The sequence below is a fragment of the Heterocephalus glaber genome, unplaced genomic scaffold (assembly GCF_053883595.1).
Source record: "Heterocephalus glaber isolate CG9 unplaced genomic scaffold, H.glaber_assembly_v1.0 deba00001571, whole genome shotgun sequence".
NCBI lineage: Eukaryota > Metazoa > Chordata > Mammalia > Rodentia > Bathyergidae > Heterocephalus > Heterocephalus glaber.
Window position 1 is genome coordinate 1 of NW_028258356.1, and position 19367 is coordinate 19367.

A 19367-nucleotide genomic window follows, 5' to 3' on the forward strand; every position below is an offset into this window, starting at 1 on the left:
TTTTATTCACCTTTTGCTTTCTATTCTATACTACTGTAAATTTTACTATAGAATCTGTGATTCTCTCTGACTTTATCTGGGTAGGCTAGGCCAGAAATGCACCCTTTCTTTCCATCACTCCACAAAATGTCAATCTCCTACTTGCAGAAACATGGATATGCTACTTTGTATATTAACCAAAGAAGGTGTGAAAGCGAAAGATTATCCTGGGCTCTCTGGGTGACAGACTGGAGATGTGACAGTATAAGCAGAGGTTAGAGTGATGCTCCTTGAAGAAAGGGAAGAATACATGAGGACTGCATGCAGCTGCTGAAACCTAGAAACCTCTGCCCCTGAAAATGATAACCACAGAGAGAACTGATAGAGTAAAGGAGGCTGCAGGAGGATAAGCCACTGCCTGGGACTCATGGTAATTACTAGAGAGAAAACAGTTTGACCTTAAAAGATGCCGTATGTTCTACACACAATGGAAGGTAAAATAATGCTGTCTCAGAGTTCAAACTCTACAGGACACAGATGTTCCAAAAGACAGACTGGGGGCTGGCACAGAATCATGGAGAATGAGACAGTCAGCCACAAGAACAGAATTCCTGATGAAGACCAGGTTTGGTGTAGTCAAAACTGAGTCTCTCCCAGCTATCAGGGAAGTGAAGAAGAAGAGCGGCAAAGGAGACAGGTTGGATTGGGAAGACACATGAGAATGTACACAGCAGCAGCAGAAATTTAATAAGTGCTGGAACTGTTTGGATTTATGAGGTGCTCTCAAATATGCACCTCTATTATAATATGTATCTGACATGTATTTCCAAATAACTTCAATAGTAATACTATGATGTAGTATTTACTAATTTCCACAATAGAAGCATGGTTCTAAGCCTAATCCTCTCTGGTCCTGCCATATCCTTGGGGTTGGGAAGATTCAGAAGGACAGTATCCCTAGACACATCAAAGGATTTCCTTTGTTGAATCAATATCATCTCTTACACTTTGGGTATGAAAGTTCAAGTCAGTGACAGATGAATGAAGGCAATAGATTAAGCAATCCTGCAGTGCTGTGAATACTGGTGGGGTCCTGGAACACCATGGATGTCATCAATAGGTCGTAGAACCCTGCGGAGTGATAACTGGTATGATACCAACCAGGGTATCACACTGAGTGTTACGAAGGACAGTGATCTGGTGAACAGATAGTGTCTTATTTGCTTTTTTAGGGGTGTATACATTTAATTTCTTATCTTTACTAATAATTCTCTGAGAACAGTCTCAGACTCTTACCTGATATCAGCAATTCTGCAAAGAGTTGAACCATGAAACTTAAAGAGAAGAAAAAACACCAGAAGAAGAAACCCTTAAAACGACCTGTGAAAACGTCAAGGATTACAAGAGGTATGTATTAGCATATTCTCGAGGAATAGGGAACCAGGAATTGCCTTCTAAAAACAGGGAAAAGAGTGGACTTCTAATTTGTGGTGGAGGAGCAGAGGAGAGAAAGATGAAGAAAAGAAGTGACCAAAACAGGGAAGGAGGGAGATATGTATGCCTTCACAAAGGCTCATGTAGTCTGAGAGTAAAGAGAAGGTTAGATGATCCAGGTCTTGTCACTGTGCCTTAGGCTTGGGGCTGCCGATTCAATCACTCTGGGTCACTCTCATCCTTCATCCAGACTATTTTTTTTCTTTAAAAAATGCGTTTTCTGCCATTTGACTTCTTCCTAAGGGCACTGGGAGAGTAAACGAAATTTAAGTTTTCGTAGTACTTTTTCCCTTTTGATGAAGAAACTGGTTCATAGAACTGAAGAAAACAGTTTTTAAAATAAGTTGAAATGGTGTGCAAAAATGACTATAAAGTCACAAATAATTATTTACTCAGGAGTAAAAAGCTAGTTTTGTTTCAGACTATGAAGATATGTCTCCAGAACTTTAAAATTAATTTTACTGGTATAGTGTAGGTATACATAATGATCATATTCATCATAGGACATTTGTACCTGTACATAATATATCTTGATTTTTTTCCCCATTCCCCTCCCCTGCCTTCAACCCTTCTTCCCCTCCTTACTTACAAAGCTTTATTACCATTTTATCTTTCTTTTCTCGTATTTTTTTTTTTCCCTTTCTTCCTTTCCTCCTTCCACCTCACTAGTTTCTCTTTTGTGCAATTTCTTCCTATTTCACAATATTTATAATACATTTTGGTCCTTATTTACACTTTCAGTTTCTCACACTAGAGAGACAATGTGATATTTATACCTTTGTGTCCATTTCACTTAAGAGTATGCTCTCAAGGTGCATCCATTTACCTAGAAATGTTTTGAGTTTAACCTGCTTTATGGCTGAGTAGTATCCCATTATATAAAAATCCCCATCTTTTTTATTCATTCATCAGTTGATGGGCATTTTGGTTGTTTCCAAAATTTAGGTATTACAAACTATAGCGCCACAAACATAGGTGCACATATATATGGCTGTGGTATGATACTTTTAGTTCTTTTGCAAAGATACCCAGAAAGGGAATAGCTGGGTCAAATGAGACCTCTAATCCTAGTTTTGTTTTATTTTTCTAATCCTAGTTGTTTGAGGAATCTCCACACCGATTTCCACAGTGGTTGCCAGTCTACATGCCCACTAACAGAGGAAAAGGGTTCCTTTTTCCCCACAGCCCTACCAACATTTGTTGTTGGTTCATTCCTTAATAATAGCCATTCTTCCAGGACTTCTTTGTGAAATGTAAGAAATACACATGCACACACATAAACATGCATGTACCGTTTAACCATGAATTATGAAATACGAGATAATATTTGGCTATTTATGGAAAAATTAGAAACTAACAGTTGTGTTACCTTGGAGATTAACAGTAAACAAATACCTATTATGAGGGAGGACCCTCATTCAGTGGTGGGAGGGGACAGATTGGAGCCACACCTAACATTCCAAAGAGTGGCTCACATTTTTGAGAACAGTCTGATACTTCAATAGATTTTCAGATTTCTTTATTTTCTGTTGGTCCTTTGTACAGAGGGGCCTGAAGAGTGTTCTTGTCTTTATTTCACTTTCAGTTACATGAGTATATATTCAAACATGTCAAGTGTAAGCCATGAAATATGCAAAGCACATACCCATACTTACTCATACACACACAAAATACAAAAATAAACCAAAGCATGATAAATACTATCATCTAACATAATTGTCCACTTACTGTATACCAAGTCTGATTATTTGCCTCTCAAAAACACCTTACAACCTGACTTCACTAGAAGATTCCAAGCTCTAATAACTACTACACATAGAATCAACTGCTAGCATGTTGATGAGCAAGTCAACAGGACAATTGCCCTCAATTGACTAATTCATAGGCTGAGAAAAATACCGTCATCATTAACACATCTTTCACAGAGACCCAGGGCTATCAACATCCTAGTCGACTGGAAAAGCAGAGTACATGGAGAGAGACAGAGGCTTCTATGGCCACAGAAATAGGATTTGTCACTTTTCATTTTCTTTGGTAGGAAATACAATCACAAGATCAAAGCTAACTACAAGGTAGCTCAATAACTAGAATACAGTGGTCTGTCCAACTTGAAAGGTTGAAGCAAGCAGTTTCTGCACCAATGAAACTTTGTGCAAATGTAATGATCTGTAACAAGTACTGACAAAATAAATACTGCTCTACATTTAAAATTTTACCAATAGGAGCCGTATTGTTTACCCTTGAGGATGGAGGTAAAGTGTATTCAGTGAACATGTAAATAGTAGACTCATTATATGTTTTACAATAGATACACATAAACACCAAACTAGAACTGTATCGTTTTTATTTCATTTCTCAGGAAAGTTGGATTCACAAGATGTTCTGCAGGTTAGAGCCAAGGTACTGGCCCATACTCAAGGCCACAAAGTGGTGGATAGTTCTTCCTCAACCTCAGGGGACTTCTCCTATGAAGACAAATTCTTGGATGCAGGTATGGAAGCGGGGAGTACAGAAGGGGAGCTAGGGTCTAGGAATATCTCAGAATTGAGTTGAATAGTTCTGAACATCAGTTGATTCAAGGGTTCTCAGCCAGAAAGAAACTGAAAATAATCAGCAGTGGCAGCAATAAATGTCAAAGGGAAAACACATGAGAGGACTTCAGGAAGGCCAGGATCATTGGAGAACTGGGCTCTGCTCAGGAAATAGTAGGAGAGTGCCCGGGAGGATAAGACCATGATCAGAGTCACATAGGAACAGTATGTCAGTAGGAACTAGGGAAAAGCACGGTAGACTGTCAGGAAAGAAGAAGCCCAGAATAATAGGATCCTCAAAAGATCTTACTTAAAACACATTAAAAAGATAGCCAGTCCAAGAACACAGCACATCCACTTATTGTCCTAGCCAGTATTCACACATGTGTTCCTACACAAACCCATCTGCATTGCTTCTTATTTTTCTCATTTTCTTATAATCTTTCACATGCACATGAATTCAAGACTTTCACTTTTTGACCCTACCATGCAAATAGTAATAATTACTCTGATTTCTAGATGACCTTAGAAGCCAGGAGCCAGTCAGGAGATAAATTTGTGTAAATAGAAATGCAAAATATATACGTTTTGTCTGGATCATTTTTGCTCATCCTTATATTTATGAATGTTATCCATGTGGCATATGATTACAGTGTATATTGTCATTACTCCCTATATTCCATTACATGGAGAAAAAATTTATTCATTGATTATACTTTGTTGGGCCTTATGAACAGGAACAGGAACATAAGAAGATCATGAATATTTAATTTCTTCAAACACAAAAATTTACCAAATCATTTGTTTGAGATTAAGAATCTCTAGGAAGTAAGATGTAGACAAAGTATGAAATATGTAGAAGGTGGCAAGCAATATGAAACAGTACCAAGTTCGAGGGGCATCAGGCACCTTGAGGGCAGGATCCCTGTAGAAACACAGAGGACTGAAGTGCAGCAGTTCCTGCCCAAGTAAGACATCACTGTTCAAGACGCAGTAAGTATTCCTGGGAGAGGATGCTGGACAAGATGGCTTTGGAGAATAGCAGAGGGTAAGCAGAATGGAATCAGCTATTTCAGGTATAATCTCTTGATTACCCTGCTCCCATTTTACAGACAAGTTCATTCTCAAAGGTCTGAGGTGGAACAGAGGTGGAGCAGACCCTGTTTGTTCAACAACTGAATAAATGACCCCTTTTCTCCAAAACTGCCCAGGTTCTGTTTCCAAAACTCACCATGTTCATTTTTCTATCTCCCAAAAATTTATTTGAAAAATGAAGGGTGAAGGGGTAAGGGAAAAACTAGCTCTGTAGAGCAAACTTGAGCCAAAAAAAGAAAAGGTAAAAAGAGCAAAAATTAAAAATACACCCTGGGTTTGGGAAACCCAGGGTGGGCTACTGTGAAGAGTAAAGATAGCGAGCTCCTCCCGGTTTCTGGTCTTCCCTCATGATGTCCATATCTTGTGGAGCTCATAGGAAGTTCTACATATGGGGTCCAGGAATCATCTGGCACTGCCCTGGAGTCTTGTGATTTACAGGTCCCTCCCACTTCTCTAGTCAGTTTGCCACATTCTACCTCCTATATCAGAAGGTTAAAGATCCAATAGAAATGTGGAAGCACATTTCTGAAAGACGAATTGGGATCAAGTCTGTAAAGTCTTCATTTGAATGCTTAGCTGTGCCATGCCCAGTTCCTAGAGAACCATCTAACAGTTTGTATCTTTGCATGCAGGTCCATCTTTTATTCATATTCACATCAACCCTTCCATGTATATGACTCTACATTCACCAAAATAAATGAGTCAACATTCACAATTCCTCATGAAACTTATACTCCACAGCTTTCACTGGCACAATTTATTACCAGGAAATTGAGCCAATAAAAATAGCAATAGTAATAATATCTAACCACTAGTGAATGTATATCATATTTTAAACATATTTGAGTTCCCAATATTCTGTATACATCTCTAAAAATATATAGAAGATACCCAATCCCAGTGATACCCACCACATACATAATTTTAATAAGTTCTCTTTAATTTTGTGTGAGGAATTACCATGGGTGGTAACAATGGCAGAAACAAAATATCTACTCCATATATGTTTTAAAATGACACAGACCCAGACTATGCTATGTATCAATAATTTTGTTGCTGCTGTTTTCTTCCACTTCAGAACTGCACAACTCTCCAGAGGATACCACTGAGACACATGAGATGGTCCCAAGTTCAAATCTGGATGCAGGAGAGAATTTCTCAGTCTCAGAACATTTGTCGTGCGTCTCTTCTTCAAGTGAGTGCATTCCTATGGACAAGGATGGTAAGGCAGATGCAAAGGTGACCTGAGCTTGGACAAGAGGTGCAGCTGAGCAGCCTCCCAACCCCATTCATTTCCTTTACATACACGAAAGGTCTTCAGGGAAGAGGGATGAACACTGACTCCTCTGAGGAGGGGCAGATAGGAAATCTGCCTTCTAGAGGAGGACAGAGTTCCTCAGCACACATTTTCATGTGAACACTGCGGCCACTGTGGGTGAGGCAGTGGCCTATGTGATGTGCAGGAGGTGGAAGCAGAGTCTTCCCCCTCAGATCACTGTATAAACTCACCTCACACTCACATGTCACACTCCTTTGTACTAAATACAGACCATTTCTCCTCCTTTTTATCTTTCTCATAAATATCTCCTCTCTCCCTATTTTCCCAGTATCAGTGTTACATAGGTACAGCCTTATGCTCACATTCCAGAAGTCATTCTCAGACTCACCCACCATTTTACACCTTAATCCTGTAAATAACTTCATATCACCTCACACAGATAAACTATTACCTCACATGGATAACCTGTTTTAATTTCATAATGCTACTAGTAGACAAAATACTAGAAAACTCTTGTGCCCTTCTAATATGTATATGTTCTCACACAAAAGTCACTTCTTCACCTCGCCTTCAGCCCTTCACAGAGCTGCATGTGCTGAGGTCATAAACACTTCCTCCAACATGTAAGGCTATTGTCACACCATCTACCAATATTCACAGTGAAATCACATGTGCTATCTCACACAGTATCAGACACACACACACACACACACACACACACACACAGACACATCACTATCTGCTTTTGCCAGTACCAGACAGTCACCAAAGGTATACCAGAATATATGTACGTATACATACATGCACAGATTCCGCCCCAAAAATGTATACACACTTCAGGAAAAGAAAAACTTGTATAAATATTTTAATACTGCATTTATTGAGATATAATGAGATTAATGCAAGTTATCTTTGGGCACTACAATTACAAGAGGTGCTCAAAGTTGAGCCCATTAGCAGTGAACTGCTGCTTGGGTGACCTTGGTCATTGAGATTGCTACATACTTGTTTTCAATTTCTTCCCTAAGAGCTGACAATGTAGTGGATTTCCTGAAATCTACAGCATCCTCAATGGTGCCCCATATTTGGGTACTTGAAAAACATACTATTTTTCTTTTCCTGAAGTGTGTATACATTTTTTGGCAGACTCTGTATATGTATACACACATACACATACATGTCTATATACGGGTGTGTATGTACATATATAATTTATAGTAGTTGCCTTACACAACTCATTTTTCACATAGGATTACAAAGTATGTACATTACATGACACAAACCACACACAAAATATGACCCCACCCCAGGACATTTTCATGGCCATCTTATCTCATTATTTTTGATAAGCTTTCTTTTCCAAATACCAACATACTACCTCAATATGTTCCAGGTCCTGAATCCTGCAAGAGGCTTTTAAATCAAGATTTGATGGAGAAGGAGACTTTCTCCTCCATGGCACATTCTCATTTACCTTCCTCCTTGGCCAATAACCCCTTAGAGTCTGCAACATCTACTGAAAAGAAAAGAGTCCTGAATGTCTACTATAAGCCTGTCCCAATGAAAAGGGGTACGGCTTCCTTGGGGGATACAGAAGATGATTTGGAGCCCCCCGCAAAGATGACAAGAATAGCAAGAATGACCTTTCCTGAGAAGATCCCTTCAAAAGCCAGCCTCTCTTCTGTGTGCCTAAGAGACGTCCTAACTGACAGTGAAAATGGCCTGCACGGGGAAGGCCAAGAGGAAAGGGAAGAGGCTGAGAATCTGGCCTGGGATTCAGGGCTGGAGGACCTGTACAGTGGCTTTAGGTGCATGGGCTGCGACCAGGTCTTCCCCAATATGCGGATGCTTAAGAAACACCTGGAGGATGGAGTTGAGGGTGGTGCTTCATGCCTTAGTCTTGCATTTGCCAAACTAAGCAACAAAACAAAGCAAAGCAAGAGAATCACAGAGGGGGAGGATGGGAATATGACAACACCTGGAGGTGATATGGAGACACTTTTGACATTCTTGTTACTTTTGGCTTTTTGTGGCTTTATGTTTTACTATTATAATAAATAAAAATTAAATCATATGTTTCTGGAAGTAATCAATTAGAGACAATAACTCAAGAGGGCACCAGAAAACTTTTCCATCCACAAAATAGCAGAAAAAATAAGCATCTTCACAATCTAAGCCTTTGGTTAGTTTTTTTTCTTTCCATCTCTGTTCTCTCACCCACATCAGCCTGCTCTTTCCAGAATGGGTCTCAAGGTTTGTATTTACCTTTGGTTTATTATTTATTTTCATTAGTACATGTTGGTAATACATAAAGTTTACAGACCTGGGGAGCAATTGGTACGGGTACATAACACATCTTACACTTCCTTTGTATCATCCCCTTTCCCTCTCCTCCCACCCCCACCCTCTCCACCTTTTGATCTTTTCCCTGTTTAGAAAGATTTATCCCTCTTCTTCCTATCATCTATCTTTATTTTGCTCTTTATCTATACTTTGGGTTTCTCATACAAAAAAAACCTCCATGTGATATTTAAGCTTATGTGTCTGATTTATTTCACTGAACATTATGGTCTCAAGATGCTTTAATTTCTTTTTACAAATGACTCAAGTTTATCATTCCTTATGGTAGAGTAGTACTCAATTGTGTTTAAAAACCACACTTAATTTATCTATTCTTCTGTTGATGGACATATGGGCTGCTTCCAATGTTTAGCTATTATGAATTGTGTTGCTATATACATGGGTCTGCATGGATCACTGTAATGTCTTTAACTCTTTTGTGAAGATATTTGGAAGGGGAATAGCTGGATCAAGTAGAATTTCTAGTTTCAGTTTTGTGAGGAATCTCCATACTAGTTTTCAGCCCACTTGTCTCTGCCAGGTATAGGCCACAGGCCAGGGGTTCATGTGGGCTGTTAGATTTAATGTCCTTTGTCAGAGAATCTGGTGGTTCCCTTCTCTCTCTGGTATTGTGCTGTCCAGGATCAGGTTGGTTGGTTGTTCCTTGCCTCCTGATTCCTTGTGACATGCTCCCCCAGGGAGGGGTGCTGCTTGACCAATACAGGACTTCTTGCTCCCCTGCTGGTGAGAGCCACTCCTCTGGAGCAGGTGTGCTTGCTCATGTAGGGTCAGACACTGCTCCTCTGGCACAGGTCTGCTCTCAGGTGAGGCAGGGATGGTGCTCTTCTGGCACATGTCTCCTTGCTCACCTAAAGGTGAGTGCTGCTCCTCTAGGGTGGGTCTGCTACATAGTAAATATTTTAAATTTAAAATTCACATTGTTTTTTGATCACACCATATATAGGGGAAAGGGTATTAAGACAGTTAAATTTGCAAATGACAAGTGACGTTCACCATAAATTGCATCTTCTAACATTTTACCATTATTAATGGTTGAAACTCCAGAAGGTATTTGGGATTCCTCTTTATATCCACATTTAGTTATCTTACAAAACACTCAGTTATTAGTCTGTCCTTCTCCATAGATGTATTTGTGTGAGAAGTGCCTATGCTCCTTTGTGTGCACATGCAAACAGGAATCAAAATATCACTTCTCTTATCCCTGGAAAGAGTTTTTTTCTCACTGTCTCAGCTTCCTAACCTCCCACGAATTCCTTATATCATAAAATCTGATTGCTTCCTTGTCTCATACCACATGCCCTTTTCAGTGTCCTTGCTTTAACCCCCCACCCTTTCCTTCCAGTCCTACTTAGTATTCTGTGCTCTGAATTTCACATCTCATTTCTTTCAGCCTGTATACTCTGACCTTGTCCACCCAGGTAGCTCATCTACCATGTATGAGAATCCCTCAACTCCTAAGTCCAGCCATGATATTCTTTCCACAGGAACAGACCTTCTTCCTACTACACTGTGAGTGTTCACCTGCACATTGCAAGCACTTCAAGCTCAACATGTCCAAGGACCAACAAGCTCAACATGTTGGTCCAACATGTTCAAGGCCTGTATCTTCATGTTTTTACAGCCCTGCTTCTGGCTCGTGGCAGCAGCATTCCCAGGAATTTTGATCACACCTCGTAAAGACAGTCTTGAGAGAGGAGTTACAGAACTCCTTCAGAAAGTGACACGAATGATGGGATAAGTGTGTTCAAAGTGAAAATATTTTGAGGGCGAATAATGGTAATGTGTCTTTTAGTGCAATAAATTTTTAAAATTTAAACATTCACTGTATTTTCAGTCACCCCTTGCACATGAACTTTTTCGTTGTTTTGTTTTTGAAGTGCTGAGAATCAAACCCAAGCCTCCCACACACTAGGCAAGTGCTCCACCACTGAGCTACATCCCCAGAGCCAAACATTTTAAGTAAAAATGTTTAAATAACTTGAATTTTGGGGTAAAATAGTATTCTATCATAATTTGCTTGTTTCTATTGTTGGCCATTCAAGTAATTTTCATTCGTTATAACCAAAGTTGTGTGGTTCAATATTAGAGTAGTAAAAAAAAATGATGATTTTTATCATCATGAAATTCTTTTATCTTTAAAAAATACAGTGATAAGTCATGGGAGTGTACCTCAGCAGTCGGGCGCTTGCCCAGTGTGTGTGAGGGCTGGGTCCTATCCCCAGCATCGCAAAAACAAAACAAAAAAAATGGATGAAGAGTTATATTTTCTACTGGGAATGTGGACTGGTGGTTGGAAAGAAGTAAAACTGAAGCCCAAACTGGAATCTACTGAAAAAGAAGCATACAAGAAAAATTTCACGACTGGTGATAAAGTATAATGCAATAAATTTGAAAGAAAAAGTGGCATTATTTAGTGAAGTTAAATATTTGCACACCTTATATACTAGGGAATCCTAAAATTACTGAAAAGAATATTGAATATAGGGTTTACGAACTTTGTTTTATAATTCCGGGGAATATGGCTGTGTTTGTGTTCATGTGGAGAAGACGGCTTTGGTATTGTTTGCCACGTGATGTGCAGTTTGCTTAGGGAAGCAAAATTGTGCCCAACGCTTTTGTTTGCCAACCGAACTGTGTGCAAACAAAAGCGGTCCTGAACCGAGGTATTACTCTACAGTAAAAAGAATAACAAACATGCGTCAGGAGTCACACAATACTAGTTCAAAGATGTGAAAGAAACAGACCTGATCGTCCCAGAGCTCCGCCTCCTCCCAGCCTGGTAGCTCAGGTGAACCCGTGCTGTGCCCTGCACCACCCTAGCTGAGGCGCCACCAAACCAGTACCACAAGGTCACCGAGCTGGGAGAAGAAAACCCCTGCGCCCAACCGCTCAGCTGAGCAGTGACTTTGTACCCCACGCCTCAAGCTCTGGCTGCTAGGAAGGGGAAAAGAACTGTACTACTTACTTCTCTCTGCTGAAGCCCAGTAGGCAGCGGTTCAAAGGAGCCACCCCGGAATCATCTCTGTCTTCCGTGCCTCAGCCACGCACTGGTGTAACTCCCCGGCGGCCCCGCGGCCCGGCCCCTCAGCCACGCGGGACTGCAACTCCAGGCGGCGCCGCAGCCGCGCCTCTGACCAGAGCAGGGGCGTCAGCGTCTGTCGCTGACTGACTGACGGAGGGGGAGCTCCCTCCCGCTGTCCATCGTGACCCCTGTCCCTGGAAAACCAATGCCTGGAAGTTTTATGGCAGGAAATAAGTGAAGAAAATCTGTATTCCCCAAGGAATAGGTGTGGCACTCTAAACTAGAAGACTCAAAAGAAAATTACTCTTTGTAACATAATGGACCACAGGGCGGCCTCAGCAGAGAAGCTCGTCTTCTCTTCAGTCTCCTCTTCCTCTCCCTTCTCCTTCGCCCGGATTAATAGGTCTGTTTCCCATTCTCCAAAGGCATTCCTCACCTCTCCACTGCACACCCAAGGGTTAAGCCTTTATATTCTGTTTCCACCGTTATGCCTTTTCACTCCAATTTTTGGAGAAAATGCTGTGCCTCCTTGAGCAATATGCAAGTGAGAGGGACCATACTTTGACCAGGGGATTTCTTCTGATTTTACAATAAGATTGACTTCAATTCAGACTTGTTCTCCACATTTTAGGTCCAGGAGTGAAGTGGAGGTAAGGGATGTATAGAGCGCCTGGATTGTGCTGTCAGCCCTGCCTGTTTTAAACTAATCTACTAAGACCTTAAGACCTCCAGGCTTTAGAGCTCTGCTTCACTTTTCTACAAGAATGTCCTTACCTTTCCCATAGTCAGTCTCCCCTGCTGTTGCCAAATGAGATCCTAAGACGTTCCGTGTGTTGAGTGGGAATGATTATGCAATACCATATGTTATTGCTACAAGAATAATGTGCTCAAATCAGAACACCAGGATCGGAACACAGTACTGACCCTTCTAGTTGTTAATTATGTGTACAGTCTCTGAATATTTTCCTCTTCAGGATAACAATTGCTACAGAGTGCTATGTACACACATGTTATTAACATAGCACTGTCAGGGAATACCATCGATGCCAATTATAGATGCTGTAGAAATCAAATGAGATGAGAAAAATGAAGTGTGGTTGGCTGAATAAAAGAAATAATACATCAGAAAATTGCTTGCAGGGTACACCTAATTGTGAACCTTGTAACAATTGAGTATTGTATTAAATATGTGCTAGGTTAAGTCTGTTGTTACTTTAACACAATTAAAACGTTGGATCTATACAGGGCCATTTATTCACAATCAAAATAAAACAAAAAAATATACCCCAGTACCCTTCTCCCCAGGAAGAGGGGAAATAGTATTTCTACTATACTTCATGTTAGAGTCTCCTGAGTTGGCCATCTTCCCATTTGGACTTTCTGTTTTACTCTGAGCTACTCACACACCTTCCAGCTCTATAGATTCATGAATTTTACCTGATTGCTTGGGGACCAGGCCTGGGTGAAGGGAAGATGGGCCTGTCTGAGATGGAGAGTGATCTGACTGAACTGGAGGGGAGCTGACAGATACCACCTCCGATTGGCAGGTAGTCATTCACTCATGGGGGAGAGGCGTGCACAGCCAATTGGGGGATGGGCAAGGAGATGAGCAAGAAGGGAGATCGTGCACCCAAAATGATCAGCGACAGGAAGAGGCACTTGTGGAATGAGAGGAAGCTGTGGGGTTGCTGATGAAGGGGCACCAAAACTCCAAAGGTCAGAGGCCATGAAAAAGGGATCCTCCAAAAAAGCCACAAAGAAACGGCTGGCTTAGCGGGCATTTCCATCAACCCGGGTCTCTGGAGATTGCCCTTCAGAGAGCTCCCACCACTCTTACAGGCTGAATCTTTATAGCAAGAGTCTCCTTGGGACCCTTAGAGCTGAGAAAAGGAAACCAGGTTGGATGGAACTCTCTGCCAGGCCCAAGGGCAAAGTTCAAGGAGAAGCCATGACTGTACTTTTGAAGTCAAAATCACAAATTATACAAGATATCTCCCAAATTACCAAGTCTGAGTCAAATCCATTATGGTCCTAACAATGTCAGTGTTAGACGTGTGGGTTGATCAGAGAGGCTGGATACGAAGACCTGAGGCAGTGTCTTGAGGGGAGTGTAATTACATGCTTGCTGGCTATCAATTTTAGGGCTCTAGAACAATAGGCTTAGGAGAAATATGGTCCCCCATATCCAACAGGAGAATAGAGGTCGCAGGGTAAAGACAAAGCTAGCGTGAGAGCTCACCTCATCGATTCCCTACTCCACCCCACTTCCCCACACACTAATATGCCCTGCCACTGCAGGGATGCAGTGCACCCCTGTGTTCTGTCAAAGCACAGTGTCAGCAGTTTCCTATTGCCCTTTGGCAAAATCCAAACCCTTTCCATGGCCTACAAGGACAAGAAACCCTCATTTTGTCCTGCTACTCCTTGCTCGACCTGGACCCCACCACTCTGAGCTGCATTCTGCTCACTTTTCTGCCTCTGCACCTCTGGAAGTCTGTTTCCTCTCACTGGACCTTGGAGCAGCCTCTTGTCTGGACAGGCTCCTTCTCCTCCCCAGCAAGTTTCATACACCTCCCAAGGCTTTGCATTTCACAGTCAGCCAGCAAGTGCCTCTGGAGAGATGCTGCTATGGAAGCTGCAGAGAGCCCAGCACAGCTGTGAACACCCCAGCCCTGCACTGCGGAGCTTCTTTTGAGTTGGGGGAGACTGACAGTGAGCAAAGAGACCAGGAAACAGTACACATGCTCTGTCAAACACTGCTAAGAACTGTGGAGGGAAAAGCACAGTGAGCGGTAAAGGGAGTAAGAGAGGGTAAGAGGGGGTGAGATCTTTCCCAGTGTTTCTCTCTCTGCCTGCATCTACTTCTTCCATAATGCTTGATGTTTTAACTTATGGGTGTGCTTATTGGTTTCCATCTGTATCCCCCACCGAGATGTAAGGTTCATGGAGGCAAGAACTGACCTTTTTTGTTGTTGTTCCAGGGATTGAGCTTGGGAGCTTGCGCTTTCGAGGCAGGCAGTGGAACCACTGAGCTAAATCCCCGGCCCAAGAACTGCCTTATTAACCATGCTTATTAGCTATTAGGTGCTGTCTAACACCATTGAATAAATGGATGAATGGAGGAAGGATAGAAAGGACAAAGGAAGAAAATGAAGTATAAGAGAAATGGAAGGAAATAAGGGAAGGAGCGAAGGAGGGAGGGGAAGAAAGGAAAACTGTGAAGTATAAGGAAAAGCAAAGGCACCAAAGAGCCAGGCAAAAGAGCAGGTGAGCGAGAAGACAGTCTTGGGTGGACAGTGCCCTCACAGGGTGTGGCTGAGCACGTACACACAGGCGTGCCTACCTGGTCAGTCCAGCTGCAGGAAAAGGGAGAGCGGCTTGTCCTGCTCCACTTAAAGGATCTGAGATAGAATCAACACAACAACTGTAGCATGATGTCTCTCCCCTATGAGGAGGAAACAGATGCTCAGAGTGATTAAACACCCTGTGCAAGGTTGAACAGTCTTCTGGGGTGAGAACTGGGGAAATTTGCTCTTGGCCTTGGAAGGGAGTGTGGACAGGGACAAGTGCTGGCCTTGGGTGCGTGGTGCTGCCACCTCTGGGAGGTCCCTGTTCTTTGCAGGGTTTTAGCAACCGAGACAAAAGTGTCCTTGATGAGGGGGAGTGAAATGAAAGCTCACATGTATTGCTGGTGGCAATAGATAAATAACACTTTAGGAAGGCAATTAGGCACCATGGATCATGAAATGTCTTGAAATTTTATTTTGAATATTTTAAGGAGATAGACACCTGGAGACATTAATCAGAAAATAAATTGGAAGAAACAAAACCATCAAGAACCTCCAAATCTCCAAAAAAGGAAAGCTAAGTAAACTAGAGTGCATCCAGTTGGTGGAATAGTATGCAGTCATTACAAATAAAGTCTATAAAGATGAGGTAAAGTGGCAAATGCTTCATATAATGTTAAATAAAAGCTTAAGTAAGATTAAATTTTTATCTATGATCTATGACATATGAGCTATACAAGATTAATTATATCTACATAAAATGGAAAATAGTATGATTAAAGCAAAGTTTAAGAGGAAATGTAAAATGTAAATAATGATTCAATCTAATTGACTTTGTCAAATATCTATTGAGCTGCAAGACATGAACCAGACTTGGCTGAGGACTCAGGACAGAGATGCACTGTCAGAGAATCACTGACATGCTGTATGATGAGTCATAGGATGTGAGAAATCCACGGGTTTTCCAAGTGCACGGGAGGACAGCCAAACTCAGATTTGGTGGAGAAAGGGACAGGCAGAGAAGGCTTTAGAGTGGAAGTAGTATCTAACTGCTGAAGCAGAGAGGAAGAAAATGGAAAAATAGATAACACAGACCAGGAAACAGAGTTAAAAACAGAGAAAGACTAAACCAAGAAAGGTGGAGAGAGTTCCAAGTGGGTGAACTTGAGAAGGTGCTGCTTGGGTGAAGAAGTGAAGGAAATTCCATTTGGCACCTTCACTGGGACAAGGGCTCAGAAGGAGAGGAAGCTGAAGAGACAGCACGGCCAACCCTGGCAAGTACAGCAGAGTGGGCAGTGATGGCAACAGGAAGCCTTGAAAGAGGTTTAAGATCTGCCTTCCAGAACTATCTCTCCAGCCCTGTGACCACGTTAGCAGCAGCATGGGGGCAGGTTTACAAGCTGTTTGATAATTCGGGGGAAAGAGAAGGATGGATTTGTTTCTGGGGAAAGAGATTTTGGGTAATTTTCCTGTCTTCATATGTCTCCAGTGTTTGCAATCTTTATGTAACAAGCATCTGTTATTTTCATAATCAGAAAAAATAACCTACTTTATGGAAGATGAGCTTCGTAGAGTTCTGCCTGAGAGTCCCTCTGAGCCTCTGGGACTAAGTGCTAAGCCAGGCCCTCTGTGTCTGTGCAAAAATACACACCCACACGCTGACCTACAGTGCCAGAGAGCCACCCACAGGCCCCGAACCAAGAAGATGCATTTCCCATGGGCCAGGAACTTAAGGCAGACTTGGCAGAAGTAACAGTGATGGGGAAGGGAGAGAGATGGTTGATGTCTCCTACATTCATTCATCAATATCAAATACCTGCTATGGGCTGAGCACTGTCCTAGTCACTTAGGATACAGAAGTAGCCAAAATGACAAAGCCCCAGTACACATTTTGGAGCACAACACAGGTCATCTGCAAATAATAATCCAGGTGCGTTCCCCATTCAATGTGGAGGAGCCGCATGCCACACTGCTGTTTACTGAAGAGAGTAACTGGGAAACTATTTGCTGACTAACATCCATGTTAACTATGGCACCCGTTCACAGAGACCTGGGGATGCCACAGTGCTTGAGTCTGGGCTGGGTGGCACTGTTTCCTATAACAGGGCCATCAATATCCATTTCATATGTATGCATGTGTGCTTGTTTACAAATGTAACTCAAGCTTCCTAAAATTCCTATTTTATTAATGTGTTCTCCCAACCAGATAAGGAGGGACCTCAGAAATGTTTTTTCCCCGCCCGTCCGCACATCCAGGTGCATCGCATGCATTCACAACAGATTTCTTATGTTCTTGCCTCCCAGCCTCATCAGGGATGTTGCCACACTACGTAACTGTTCCATGAGAATTCCACTTCCCTGCCTGGGGAGCAGTTTATAGAGATCCCAGAACTGCGGGAATTGAGGTAGCAAACTCTTCCATGGGGAAAATAGAGCCAATTCAGATAAAGTAGTCAGGATTCTAGAAGCACTGCTGTAGAAGTGATTGACATTGTCAGGGTTCATGCCAAGTAGCATTTCTTCACCTGAGCCCTGAAGCAGCATTGGTTGTGGGTCTTTGTCTTAGAGAGTTCCTTGTGAAAACAAAAACAGACCCTTGGGCTTTGGTCTGGACAGTGTTCTCACTGAGCCTAGAAAGATTCCACAGCCTCTTGACACCTCCTCCACATCTTTCTATTAGCTCCAGGGCCCTACTACAAATCTTCCCTGGGGCTAAGCAACTCCACCATGGCCCTTTGAGATCACCAGTGGCCCAGACACACCTTATTTCAACTTGGGGCAGGTCGGGTGGAGGAAAAGGACTTCAAAAAGGTGGATTAGAAGAGTATTAAGATGGCAAAGCCCACTCCACATCTTTAGGTAAGAAGGAATTAACAGAAAAGATAGCAGGCCAGACATAGTAGCATGCTCCGCAGAACACCATGAGTCAGGATGCATGACCAGGAGGTACATCCCTTCATTCCCACCCCCTTGCTTCAGAGCCTACTACCTCTCTTGCATGCCCTTTATTCTAGAATCCCTGCTATGGAGGACAGGCCTCAGAAAATTGAGAAGGAGAGGCAGAAGAGAGATTGCCCAGATACTTTCAGACAGCACCTGCTCAGTTCCAGGACAGTTCAGCAACCTACTGGCAGCTTCCATGCCTATGATTGAAGTTAGTTATTTGCACAAATACACCCAAATTATCCCTACCCCCAAAATCTCCCCTGAAGCTACCACTCCGAGACAGAACATTCATCTCCAAGGCCAACTCAGATTTTGCTTCCTCCATGAAGCCCTTCCAGAGCACCTATCCCCAAATCCAAACTCCTTATCATCTTTTTCTCCTTCCTAGAGTCTACAAGACTCAATTTTTGCCACCCTTCTTTACCCTGTGGTGTGGTGATTTGTGTACCAGTGTCCTGTGCCAGAGGCTAAACTCTCTGATGACAGGTGCCAGACTTCATCTCAGGAGCTGCTCTTAGCAGGCAATTGCTAAACTGAGTAATTTCTCAGGAAACCCCTTATAAAGGTAAACACAGCAAAAATGGTTGAGGATTTTCTGGTTCTATCTTTTCTCAGAGTGGCTGCTGGCATGAAACATGGTCATTGTCAGGATGTTTCCCAAAAAAGGGTAATGGCACTCAGGGTTGATACCTAGCCAGTGCAAATTTCTCACATAAAGGTCACAACCACATATTCTGAAGATCCAGATTCTCTGGCCTCCCCTTACATTCTCAACTGCCTTTGAAAATCCTGCTCCCTTTCCTCCATCAGGCAGATCCAGAGTCTGCCTTTGAAGGCCAGATTAGTCACCTCCTGTGTGGCATCCCTCTGGCCCCTCCTCACAGCAGAACAAACCCCCCAGCACTCTGCATGTTCTCTCACACTGCACTGACTCGACTCTATGCTGAAATTGGTTTTTGTTTCCATCCCCCCAACCTATGCAAGCTTACATTTCACTCATCTTGGCAGATCTGGCAAAGCACATTGCCTGGCAGAAGCAGGAGCTCAGCAAATATTTCTTGAATGAATGAACAGGCACCACCCTTGCAAATGGGATCTAAGAAAAGGAAGGAAATCCCCTGAGGCGCTAGAAATTAAAGTTTTTATTACTTTGTTATACACAGGTTCATGTCTTGCTTTTTAATTTAAAAATAAAAAGGGCTAAAATTGAGCACTTGCTGGGATGCTGAGTGTTTTACATGCATTATTGTGCTAAAATCCAAAACCTCCATCTGAGGAAGAGATTACTACCTTGTTTTACAGTTGAATAAACAGAAACTGAGAAAGGTTAAGAAATGTGCCCAGATTCACGTATGTGGTAAGTAGGAGTCTGT

The 19367-nt window shown here is 42.2% G+C and overlaps 1 protein-coding gene and 1 long non-coding RNA gene across 2 annotated transcripts; one reads left to right on the forward strand and one right to left on the reverse strand.

Moving 5' to 3' along the window:
- Positions 1-361: 361 nt before the first annotated feature.
- On the forward strand, positions 362-8452 carry LOC147823633 (protein FAM170A-like). Its single transcript, XM_087192398.1, has 4 exons — positions 362-1386; positions 3833-3964; positions 6178-6294; positions 7772-8452. Exons 1-4 carry the CDS (start codon positions 1308-1310, stop codon positions 8437-8439), a joined length of 996 nt encoding a protein of 331 aa, XP_087048524.1. The 5' UTR covers positions 362-1307; the 3' UTR covers positions 8440-8452.
- On the reverse strand, positions 7228-13032 carry LOC147823634 (uncharacterized). The gene is made up of 2 exons (XR_015443443.1): positions 11705-13032; positions 7228-9622 (listed from the first exon to the last, which is right to left on the reverse strand). It is a non-coding gene; the product is annotated as an uncharacterized LOC147823634 (long non-coding RNA).
- Between the last annotated feature and the right edge of the window lie 6335 nt (positions 13033-19367).

Excerpts from the sequence above, each read along its gene's own strand:
- LOC147823633 (XM_087192398.1), top strand. The coding sequence starts at position 1,308 with ATGAAACTTAAAGAGAAGAAAAAACACCAGAAGAAGAAACCCTTAAAA. Across the intron at positions 1,387-3,832 it reads AACGTCAAGGATTACAAGAG|GAAAGTTGGATTCACAAGAT; the intron begins GTATGTATTAGC and ends TTCATTTCTCAG. Across the intron at positions 6,295-7,771 it reads GTCGTGCGTCTCTTCTTCAA|GTCCTGAATCCTGCAAGAGG; the intron begins GTGAGTGCATTC and ends AATATGTTCCAG.